This window comes from Eumetopias jubatus, unplaced genomic scaffold (assembly GCF_037043125.1).
Source record: "Eumetopias jubatus isolate StellerSeaLion01/CBP00866 unplaced genomic scaffold, mEumJub1_p1.0 scaffold_17, whole genome shotgun sequence".
Lineage (NCBI taxonomy): Eukaryota > Metazoa > Chordata > Mammalia > Carnivora > Otariidae > Eumetopias > Eumetopias jubatus.
This window is the reverse complement of record NW_028274823.1, coordinates 16250468-16263422: the sequence shown is the minus strand read 5'-3', so window position 1 is coordinate 16263422 and position 12955 is coordinate 16250468. Positions and strand designations below refer to the sequence as shown.

General features: G+C 35.9%; 1 protein-coding gene across 1 annotated transcript in view; it reads left to right on the top strand.

Moving 5' to 3' along the window:
* The window catches only part of ATRNL1 (attractin like 1), an 867795-nt gene that overhangs the window by 58073 nt on the left and 796767 nt on the right, over nucleotides 1-12955 (top strand). Inside the window, exon 6 of the mRNA XM_028121803.2 lies at nucleotides 11968-12142. Within this exon, the coding sequence (XP_027977604.1) occupies nucleotides 11968-12142 (175 nt within the window). The remainder of the gene's footprint in view (nucleotides 1-11967; nucleotides 12143-12955) is intronic.

The window sequence follows — 12955 nt, the reverse complement described above, 5'->3', positions numbered from 1 at the left end:
CTAAATTAAATTCTTTTCTTTTAGTTCATCCTTCCCACTAGTAACATCAGCAGATCTGACTTTTTGCAAGTCAACAAAATTAAGTTTTTATTCTTAACCTACTTGAATAATTGACTGTTTAAAATTAGCATTGAAAATGTATGTGTGTATATATATATATATATATACAGACATAAATATAACAAGATTTATTAACTAATTCATTCATTTATGTAACAAAATTTTTTGAGCATCTACCAAGTGCTAGTCACTATTCTATGCCTTTCGGATACATCGTGGAACAAAGAAGTCCAGGATCCTTGTGTAGCTTACTTACATTCAAGCTGGGAGAGACAGATCCTAGACAATAAACATAATATACATGTTATAAGTATAGTATATTAGAAAGGGATAAGTGCCATGGAAAAAATAAAGTAGAGCTGAGAAAGATGGATAGATCTTGGGATGGGAGTTACAATTTAAAATAGAGTGGTCAGCTTAGGCCTTATTGAGAAGGTGACATTTGTGCAAGGACTTGGTACAAATGAGGGAATTAGCTATGTGGTAACTTAGGAGAAGAATATTTCAGGCAGTTGGAACAGTCAGTACAAAGGCCTTGAGGTAGAAACATGCCCATTGTGTTTGAGGACCAGCCAAAAGGCCAGTGTGCCTGGAATTGAATTACTGATGGGAGATTAGTCAGTTAGAAGCTCAGAGAAGTTACAGAACAGGGGAGAGGATTGAGGATATGGGGTTAAGGGGTTGTTGGAGCAATGGAGGTATGTGAAGAATGGAACCAGATCAGCTAAGCTTTAGCATTGGGTACCATTGTAAGGATTTTTGACTTTTACCCTAAGTGAAATGGGGAGCCATTGAAAAATTTTGAGTAGAAGATTGATATAATCTGACTTAGTTTTAAGGTTCCTGTTGGCTTCTAATTGAGAAGACTGGAAGCATAGTACCAGTGAAGACGTTACTGCTATAATTATAATCCAGATGAGAGGTGATAGTAGTGTGGGCAGGCAGTGGAGGGGAAAAGAATGGCTTGAGTGATAAATGGAACTTTTAAGCAGGGTTAGTAAGATTTGCTCATGCATTGGATATGGAAGAGGGTGAGAGAAAGAAAAGAGTCAAAATGACTTTGAGATATTTTTAGACCACGGAGTAAGATGGAGTTGTTATCAACTGGTAAGAAGAAGAGTTTAGGAAGAAAATTAGTTTGATTTTGGTATGTGAAGTTTGAGATGTCTTTTAGACATCTAGGAGGAGATGTTGAAGAGACAGTTGGGACTTAGTGGAGGAGGTCTGTACTGTAGCTATAAATTTGGGCCTTAAAAATGTTAAATTGGAAACTATTGATGGCACTTAAAGCCATGAAATCAGGTGAGATCACCAGGAAAGTGAGTGTAGAGAGAAAATAGAACAGACTGAGCTGTGAGTCACAACACAATTCACGGGATATTGTGCTAGACATACGAGTTCCTTCCTTATAGAAGCTTACCTGATGTTGAAATACTTACAAGCACTTATATTGGTGTCTCTGACTTAGATAAGTAGAATAAACAAATCCTGCTCTCAATCCTAGCTAACTCTGTATCTATCATTTTCAACTAATCAGAACCAAAGTCCATAAAGCTTTGTTTTAAACCTCCCATGACTCAAAATAATACATTGGAAAATATTTTCTTTGCTAAAAGGACAGTTCCTTTCTATATTATAATTGCATCATTGACCTAAACTGAGAGAACCAAGTATTCTTGGAACAGAACAGTGTAATGATTACCACTCACACAGTTCATTGTTCTATAAAATTAAAATATTGTCAAAACAGCTGTGAACATTTAAAATACACTAAAATTCATGCCTGGCCTTTGGAGTTTAATGGGCCTAGAAAATGTTTAGAATGCTTTGGATACTGAAACAAAATCAGATTTTTCAATGATGTTAGAAGATGACTCTTACACTCTTATACCTTGTTTTGCCTTTTATTTGGAGAACTTCGGATTCAGTATACATACTAAGTCATAAAATTATTTCTGGAATGATTACAATAAGTCACATACACCTCTCTTAAAATCTCCCTTCTCAGCATATTTTTCCCTTTTCTATTAGCAATCCAATTTCTTTTTGGGAAATTTCCTTTCACTTAGTGAGAGTAGTCTTGATGGGATGATAAATCCAGATACCTACCTGCCTATTCTAAACTTGATTTTTAGCCTCATTTTGAAGTTCTCTCAATTTCTCCAATAATTCCAATTTTTTCCTTAAGGTAGCCAAAATTAGTTTCTGTGCCTTACAACGAAAGAAATCTAGCTGATACACTATACCAGAGATACTATTAGAAGGCGTAAATGTGTGTGTGTGTGTGTGTGTGTATGTATTATATATTTCTATTATTAGATTTAATTAAAATACCAAAAATTGTATTTGCAATACAGGGATATTGACAGAAATTTGGCTTAACAGTCTGCATTTGGTACAGTTCAAAGTTAGCATTTATTTAGTGTTTTTAATTGAGAACTGAAAAAAGAAAATAAATACAATTTGGCCCTTTAAATCTATACCACATTAGTAGTAAAATATTTTTTTCATGATGACTTAGATTAAATATGAATTAAAAGTATGAGCTAAAACTATATCAGGAAGTCCAAAATTCTAGAGAAAGATTAATTTTTCCCCTGGAAATCCCTTACTCGACTGGAGACCTTTTTGGTTTCTTTTCTTGCTTTAAATGATACAGAGAGTATCAGAGTAGTTCTTGTTTTTAGAAATCAAAGCCTGCTGTTAAGTTATTAATCAGTAAGAAACAATTCATGTCCCTCCTTGTTGGGGGAGATCAGATTTTACTGCTGGGTTTTCCTTTCTGCATCTTTGTACATAGCAATTACAGGTTTTCTAGTAACATTGAAAATTTGTATATAAATCTATTCATAATTTTGGGACCTTTGGGGAATTTCTGTTTCACTCATCGGAAAACTTTAAATTTTTATCTTTATATGGAGGCAGAGTTATTTTATAAATTTCATTTGTGTAAAACAAATATATTTTTTAATATTGATTTCCATTATAAAATCAGAGATAGATTCCTTTAGAAAAAAGTTTTCCAGTGCAAAATAATTAGAATACTTTGGAAAGGAAGAAATGTAATTTAGTTAAAAAAACTTTGCAGTTCTTTCTTTCTTCTAGGTTTTATCTTTGCAATTTTTTCTCAATTTGATTTCCCTGCGATTAGGGGAGCTTTTTTTTTTTTTTTTGAGAGAGAGTGGGGTTGAGGTGGGGAGGGCAGAGGGAGGATCTCGGTCAGACTCCCTGCCCAGTGTGGAGCCTGATGCAGGGCTCATCTTGAGGCCCTGATTTCATGCCCTTAGGTCATGGTCTGAGCCAAAATCAAGAGTTGGATGCCTAACCGAATGAGCCATCCAGGTGCCCCTGGGATTACAGGAATTTTTTACTTGTAATTTTCCTTTTTTCTTTGACATGTGTACTTGTAATATCTCATGACACTAGGCTTTATTAACATAGATGGCCTCAAGTATACTTAGTTTTCTTATATATGAAATGAGGGGATTGACTTAATAGTAAGAATAGGATGACTCTAAGGGAACTTTTGTTATACTATTGATTATTAAGCATAATCTCATTTATCTGCTCAGAATCCTGTGCTCTTCTAGGTATAATCTGAAGCTTGAAGAAGTAACTTGTCCAAGGTTTCATATCTAATAAGTCAGAAAGCTAGGCTTACTTCATAGCTCATACTTTTAATCTTTTATAGCTCTAAGGTTTTTTCCATTCATTCATTAAGTATATAGTGAGGCCACTCATATAGGGATTGTACGCCATGTTAGGACTTTTCATTTTGTTTGAAGTGTGATGGAACACCACTGAAAGATTTTGAGTAGGAGAATGATAGGAGTGAATTTATATTTTTAATCACTCTGGTTGCATGGTGGAGAGTTGAATGTGATGAGAAGGGAACCAGAAAGGAAATAAGGAAACCAGTTTGGAGACTGTTGTTCCAAATAGTCCAGATGAGTGCATGGTGGCTTGGAATAGAGTGGTAGTTGTAAAGGAAGGAATTGGTGGTTGGTGTCTAGTAGAAAGTGACAAAATTTAAAGATGTTTATAATTGGTAAGGTACAGACACTCAGACACCAGCCAGTCAAAGTGGATGCTGGCCTTAGGACTGGAGCAAGGTCCTGGATGAGCCATGCTGTGCCAGGCATCACGCCTTTAGCTGTTGATTGGAAAGGTTTGGATTATCTCAGGAAGGGGCCAGGGGAACTGGGTGGGAAGGCCAGGTACTTGAGGCAGCACCTACTTACATTGAAACCTTTCCATATTTTAATAATCAGAAAGGCTGTACGCCTGCATACCTAATGAATGTCTGTCCAGGATTTGTTGATGGATTGGATATGGAGTGTGGGGGAAAGACAGAACTCAGGAATAGCCCCATGGTCTTTGCCCTGAGCAGTGAAGTGAATGGAAGTGCCATTTACTGAGATGGTAAACACTGGTGAGGGAGCATATTTGAAAGGGAAGAGTTAAGATTTTAGTTTTGGACATGTTAAGTTTGAGATGATTATTAGACATCCAAGTGGAGATGTCATGTAGGTAGTTTGTCTTTTTTTTTTTTTTGAAGATTTTATTTATTTATTTGACAGAGGGAGACACAATGAGAGAGGGAACACAAGCAGGGGGAGGGGGAGAGGGAGAAGCAGGCTTCCCGCAGAGCAGGGAGCCCGATGCGGGGCTCGATCCCAGGACCCTGAGATCACGATCTGAGCTGAAGGCAGATGCTTAACCGACTGAGCCACCCAGGCGCCCGGGTAGTTTGTCTTTGAATCTGGAACTCAAGAGGGATTGTGGGGCTGGAGATACACATTTGGGAGGGATCAGAGTATAATTCTACTCTCTATGATTGTAGAATAGCCTTTTCCCCTCAAAAATCTCTCAGCAGCTTTTACTAATGCCTAAAGTTACAGCATTAGAAATTCATTTATGCTCTTTGGATTATTAAATGACACATAACGTGTGGAAAAGGAAGCATATTAAATCTTTATGAAATCCCCACTGTAATGTGAATTTGTTTATTACATCCTTTTCAAGACAGCTGAGGTCTGCATACCTTGAGGAGTTTCCCACATTGATAGAGAGAAGTTATGCAGGGAGAGTAAATGCAGAGATGTTGCGTAAGGGGCCACATTAGGAAATGGTAGATAGAGGATTTTTCATGGATATTCTTTTATAAAAAGGGAGTCTTCGGGTGCCTAGGTGACTCTGTTAGTTAAGGATCCGACTCTTGATTTCAGCTCAGGTCATGATCTCAGGGTCATGAGATTGAGCCCTGCCCAGAGTGCAACCTGCTTAATTTTCTCTGTCTTCCTCTTCCTCTGCCCCTCCCCACCCTCAAAAAAATAAACAAAAAACAAAAAGGGAGTCTTGGAGGGCCTTGAATGTAGATATCAATATTAGATTTTTAATGGATGGTGAAGCCTTTGTGTATAGTGTGTTCTTTGTAGTTGCTTGTGTTTTAAATTAATATTCAGTTTATGAAATTACATTTTTTTAAAGATTTCATTTATTTATTTGAGAGAGAGAGAATGAGCAGGGGGAGAGAGACAGGTAGACTCCCCACTGAGCAGGGAATCTGATGTGGGACTGGATCCCAGGACCCAAGATCATGACCTGAGCTGAAGTCAGATGCTTAACTGACTGAGCCACCCGGGCACCTTATAAAATGACATTTTTAATTATTTTAGTTATAGAATGCAGAAAGCTACAAATTAAGATATCTAATTTTCCTTAAACTTTAAGCCATATTCATAAATCTCATCCTATTTATAAACTTACTCATTTAGAACAAAATAAAGACAATCTATAGAGTTTGGCTATAGACCATTCCTTCTAATAATTGCTAGAAGTTAGTATAAGATACAGTAGCAACAAAGATAAGAAGAATTTTGACTGCTGTTTTGTGTAGAAAATCAGATATTTTAGATTACTGAGTAAAATTTAAAAAACCTCTAGAATCCTGTTTTTCTGTATTAATAACAATTGTAAATAAATTAATAAATGTCGTTATAAGTGTTAGTTTCTTGATGTCTTAAAACAATACACATTTATTAATCTTTTTCCATTCTGAGATAAGAAGTGGGAAGTCTATTTCACTGGGCTAAAATCTCAGGGCTTGCAGGGTCACACTCCTTCTGGAGGCTCTAGGAAAATATCTGTATCCTTGACTTTTCCAGCTCCTAGAGCTGCAGTTCCTACGACTTTTCCCTTCCTCCATCTTCAAAGCTTACAGCACAGCTAACTTCAGTGGTCATATTGCTTTCTTCTTCTGTAATCAGATCTCCCTCTCTTGTAAGGACATTTGTAGTTATATTTGGAGCCTGCCTGGATAATCCAGGATAAACTTCCCAGCTTGATTCCTAATTTAGTCATTCCTTCAAAGTTCCTTTTGCCAGATAAGGTAACATTACACAGGTTCCAGTGATTAGGGCCTAGATTTCTTGGGATGGGAGGGCATTATTTAGCCTACCACAAACCTGCTCTGAAATACTTTGCTTTAGCAAAAGAACAGATTTCATAAACATATTACTGCTTTAAATATAGTTCTGACTCTCAAGAGTTTTACATGCTATTAATTCTCTATCAAGCTCTTTGTCAGGTAATACCCAGGTATTATTTGACTGCTCCTGACTCTGTGCCTTTAGGTGGTAGACTGTTTTTAAGTTTTTATTTAGAAAGTTTTAAATTTATGGAAAAGTTGCAAGAATAAGAATAGTGCAAAGAATATCCAAGTACCCTTTACCCAGCTTCACCTGTTGTTAACATATTACCCTATTTGCTTTATTATTCCTGACTTACATGATTTAAAATAAATCTACACTTCCTTTTTAAGAAAACCAAGATACAAACATTCATACCAATGGATATATTACTTATATATAACATCCATATGATCTCATTTCTCTTCAGTTTAGTTAGAAATTGGTATACTTTGTAGGCCACATGATCTATGTTGCAAGTATTCAACTCTACTAGTACAAAAGCAGTCATAGATGATACTTAAATGAATGAGCATGCTGTGTTCTAATAAAATTTTGTTTACGAAAACAGATAGTGGGCTGGAGTTTGCTCATGGGTTGTTGTTTGCCAACCTGAATTAAATGAATTGTAAGTGATTTAGAATTGGAATTAAAAAAATTTTTTTGACAACAGTACATTCCTTAAATTTCTTCAGTTACCAAGGAAAAGTTCAGAGTCTTTTCACTCAGTAACATTTTCTGTATCTGATTTAAAGATTATGTCATTATCAAAGAGATAATCTAGAATGCTACCTAGTTTGTACCTGAAAAATACACTCATAGCATGTAAGCATTGAAAAGGACTTTGAAGATAAATGAATGAATGAATGGGTGAGTGAACAAATAAACAAATGGAAACTGTATAGGTTAATGTTTCTCACATCAGGGTCTGTTTGGAAGTTTTAAAATGTTGTGATTCAAGATTATCTAAAACTTTTTTTTTTAAAGAGATTATTTTTTTAATTATGTTATGTTAATCACCATACATTACATCAGTTTTTGATGTAGTGTTCCATGATTCGTTGTTTGTATAACACCCAGTGCTCCATGCAGAACATGCCCTCTTTAATACCCATCACCAGGCTAACCCATATCCCCACCCCCCTCCCCTCTAGAACCCTCAGTTTGTTTTTCAGAGTCCATAGTCTCTCATGGTTCATCTCCCCCGCCGATATCCCCCCCTTCATTTTTCCCTTCCTACTATCTTCTTATTTTTTTTTTTTTTACATATAATATATTATTTGTTTCAGAGGTACAGGTCTGTGATTCAACAGTCTTACACAATTCACAGCACTCACCATAGCACATACCCTCCCCAGTGTCTTTCACCCAGTCACCCCATCCCTCCCACCCCTCCACCACTCCAGCAACACTCAGTTTGTTTCCTGAGATTAAGAATTCCTCATATGAGTGAGGTCATATGATACATGTCTTTCTCTGATTGATTTATTTCCCTCAGCATAACACCCTCCGGTTCTATCCACGTCTTTGCAAATGGCAAGATCTCATTTCTTTTGATGGCTGCATAATATTCCATTGTATATATGTATCACATCTTCTTTATCCATTCATCTGTCAATGGACATTTTGGCTCTTTCCATAGTTTTGCTATTGTGGACATTGCTGCCACAAACATCGGGATGCACGTACCCCTTCAGATCACTACATTTCTGTCTTTGGGGTAAATACCTAGTAGTGCAATTGCTGGGTCATATGGTAGCTCTGTTTTCAGCTTTTTGAGGAACCTCCACACTGTTTTCCAGAGTGGTTGCACCAGCTTGCATTCCCACCAACAGTGTAGGAGGGTTCCCCTTTCTCACATCCCCGCCAACATCTGTCCTTTCCTGACTTGTTAATTTTAGCCATTCTGACTGGTGTGAGGTGGTATCTCATTGAGGTTTTGATTTGGATTTCCCTGATGCCAAGCGATGTTGAGCACTTTTTCATGTTTCTGTTGGCCATTTGGATGTCTTCTTCGGAAAAATGTCTGCATTTCTTGATTGGATTACTTGTTCTTTGGGTGTTGAGTTTGGTAAGTTCTTTATAGATTTTGGATACTAGCCCTTTATCTGATATGTCATTTGCAAATATCTCCTCTCATTCTGTTGTCTTTTGGTTTTGTTGATTGTTTCTTTTGCTGTGCAAAAGCTTTTTTCTAGATGACGTCCCAATAGTTCATTTTTGTCCTTGCTTCCCTTGCCTTTGGCGATGTTTCTAGGAAGAAGTTGCTGCGGCTGAGGTCGAAGAGGTTGCTGCCTGAGTTCTCCTTTAGGATTTTCATGGACTCCTGTGTCACATTTAGGTCTTTCATCCATTTTGGGTCTATTTTTGTGTGTGGTATAAGGAGATGGTCCAGTTTCATTCTTCTGCATGTGGCTGTCCAGTTTTCCCAACACCATTTGTTGAAGAGACTGTCTTCTTTGCTTTGGAAATTCTTTCCTGCTTTGTCAAAGATTAGTTGACCATAGAGTTGAGGGTCCATTCCTGGGCTCTCTATTCTGTTCCATTGATCTATGTGTCAGTTTTTGTGCCAGTACCATACTCTCTTGATGATGACAGCTTTGTAATAGAGCTGGAAGTCCGGAATTGTGATGCCGCCAGCTTTGCTTCTCTTTTTCAACATTCCTCTGGCTATTCGGGGTCTTTTCTGGTTCCATACAAGTTTTAGGATTATTTGTTCCATTTCTTTAAAAAAAGTTGATGGTATTTTGATAGGATTGCATTGAATGTGTAGATTGCTCTAGTTAGCATTGACACCCTCACAATGTTTGTTCTTCCAATCCATGAGCATGGAACGTTTTTCCATTTCTTTGTGTCTTCCTCAATTTCTTTCATGAGTATTTTATAGTTTTCTGAGTACAGATCCTTTGCCTCTTTGGTGAGATTTATTCCTAGGTATCTTAGGCTTTTAGGTACCATTGCAGATGGGATCGGCTCCTTAATTTCTCTGTCTTCTGTCTTGTTGTTGGTGTATAGGAATGCTACTGATTTCTGTGCATTGATTTTCTATCCTGCCACTTTACTGAATTCTTGTATGAGTTCTAGCAGTTTTGGGGTGGAGTTTTTTGGGTTTTCCACCTAAAGTATCATATCATCTGCAAATGTGAGAGTTTGACTTCTTCTTTGCCGATTTGGATGCCTTTTATTTCTTTCTGTTGTCTGATTGCTGTGGCTAGGACTTCTAGTACTATGTTGAATAGCAGTGGTAATAGTGGACATCCCTGCCGTGTTCCTGATTTCTTAATCTCAGGAAACAAACTGAGGGTTGCTAGAGTGGTGGGGGGTGGGAGGGATGAGGTGGCTAGGTGATAGACATTGGGGAGGGTATGTGCTATGGTGAGTGAATTGTGTAAGACTGTTGAATCACAGACCTGTGCCTCTGAAACAAATAATACATTATATGTTAAAAAAAGACAGTAGGAAGGGAAAAATGAAGGGGGGGAATCGGAGGGGGAGATGAACCATGAGAGACTATGGACTCTGAGAAACAAACTGAGGGTTCTAGAGGGAAGGGGACTGGGGGGATGGGTTAGCCCGGTGATGGGTATTAAAGAGGGCACGTACTGCATGGAGCACTGGGTGTTATACGGAAACAATGAATCATGGAACACTACATCAAAAACTAATGATGTAATGTATGGTGATTAACATAACACAATAAAATAAAAAAAAGAAAAAGAAAGAAAGAACAAGAACCATATGATCCTCTCAGTAGATGCAGAAAAAGCATTTGACAAAGTACAGCATCCTTTCTTGATCAAACCTCTTCAGAGTATAGGGATAGAGGGTACATACCTCAATATCATAAAAGCCATCTATGAAAAACCCACAGCAAATATCATTCTCAATGGGGAAGAACTGAGAGCTTTCCCCCTAAGGTAAAACTTTTTGATATTAACAAATTTAAGCCAAGTGATTGATCTCATAATTGAGTAAAAATGTCACTAGATTGCAATGTCAGCATTTCTGTTGACTATCAATTTGGGACCACGTAATATCGCTTATTATAGGCTAAAAAGAATATTACTGAGGTGTTCTGATGCTTTTGTGACAAGTGAAGTTCAAATGATAATATGGCATATTATATGAATTTAAAATATTTATTAAAGGTAAAGGAGAGAAAAATGATGGGAGAATTATGTCAAGATAATATAGGTATGCTAAAGTTATGTTAAAAAGGAGCTATAGTAATAACATTTTCAACTTGGGACCAATGATTTACTTTGAGCAAAAGAATGTCACCATTATTTTAAGTAAACATTAATTTTATTGGTTTTAGAAGTTTGTTCATATACAATTTATACATTTTTGTTGGTTTTATATTTATAAAAGAACTTCAAACATAAGGAATGTATATCTAGTTTTGTTTGAGTGTATTTTAGTTTCCTCAGAATTAAAATAATTTATGAACCTTAAGTTTTGTGAAAATATATTTCCTTTAGGAGCATTCCTTCAATTAGTTAAGTTTGAGAAACCTTATGTAGGCTAGTCTCCTACATTTTACAGGTGAGGAAACCAAGTCTCATGAGCAACATGAATGATGGGCAGGTAAAGGCAGTATTTTAATTTTTAAAATTTTTTTATTTTATTTTTATTTATTTTTTTTAAAGATTTCATTTATTTGACAGAGAGAGAGGGAGTGGGAGAAGGAGAACCAGGCTTCCCACTGAGCAGGAAGCCTGATGTGGGGCTCGATCCCAGGATCCTGGGACCATGACCTGAGCTGAAGGCCACCCAGGTGCCCCAAGGCAGTGTTTTTAACTTAAAATTATTAAAGTTATCCTGCACTTATTAATACTTTTTATTATGCATAATAATTTTTTTGTTTGAGGGTAATAAGCCTCCCTATTAATGCCAATTTTGGTTTTTCTTAATAATGATACTAAGAAAAAATATAATTTTTATTTTTAGATTTTTTAATAGTTTATAAATGCTTTCATTTCTACTCTCTTTTAAAAAATTATAATAACCTTTAGGGTATCGATTGTTATTTCTGTTTTATAGATGAAGGATTGTTGACAGGAGAGGTAAACAGACTTGCCCAAGGTCCCACTTGTTATCAGTGGCCAAACCAGGATTTGAGTACATTGATTTGCAGTCTAATATTCTTGTAGCATTCTAGTAGCATACTAAAGTAAATATGAAATTTTATATTATTTAAATGATTTTTTCAGGCTGTGGTCTTTATGTCTGATTGGGTGTATGAATTTTTTTCCCCTGTAGGCATTACATTTGCTCTTAGAAGTTTTCCTGTTAAGTTATATTTCAGACCGTTTGTTATGTATATTGCATTTATTAATATGAGCATTGAATTCTTAAATTCTCTTAATCCATATATTCTATTTCTAAAATCTAAGGTCTTTGTTTAATGCATTGTGTTTGATTTTTTTTTTAATAGGTCCTGATTGTTCTTTGAATGTTCCTTCTACTGAGTCTTACTGGATTCTGCCAAATGTTAAACCCTTCAGTCCTTCTGTAGGTCGGGCTTCCCATAAAGCAGTTTTACATGGGAAATTTATGTGGGTGATTGGCGGATATACTTTTAACTACAGTTCTTTCCAAATGGTCTTGAAGTAAGTTTTTTTTACAAATGTTCATAATCTATTGGATTATTTTGGTAATAAGACTATACTAAATGTCTTATTTTGTTGCTGTCCAAATTTATAAATGGTTATATCAGTGATAGTATCTATTTACTACATGGGACTGATTTGAGAATATATGAAGTCAGTATATCCATAGTTAATTTTTTGTCATTATGTATCTAGGTTTGGTTTGTAGAAATTTTATTACCTCTCTAGAGAGTGCTTTTTGGAAATTCTTAGTATGAAAATATTAAGTTCAAAAAAGTGGGGGGCCATGCTTGTATTAGACATTAAAAATCCTGCCACCTTTTATTTTTTTAGATGGAAGTGTAATTGCTTATATAAAAATACTTTCAGTTTGTTCCGTAAGTTTTAATTTACCTGAGCTTTTACTTTACAAGCTTTTGGGAACACAGGCCAATATTATAAAATAAATCATTCATTTGATGTTGGCACAATAGAGATTATCCTCTGCATGATTGGATGATATGAGAAATCATATGGGTGGCAGCTTTATCTGACTTTTTTTCAGCTGCTGATTGTATTTCATTAACCATCTATTAACAGAATAAAAGAGGAAATAGAGTAATTTGATTATCAGTGTTTTCAATATAATAATATATTATAACTGGTATAACTTGGGCATCAACCAATCAGAACTGACCTTAGTATTCATTGTAACATTGTATATATTGCGTGTAGGCTCCTTGCAAAATGCAATATACATATAATTTTTTAAATATGTATTTTTGCTTTTGTCCCAAATATTGCATGGATCATACGTATACTAAAAATTTGTTG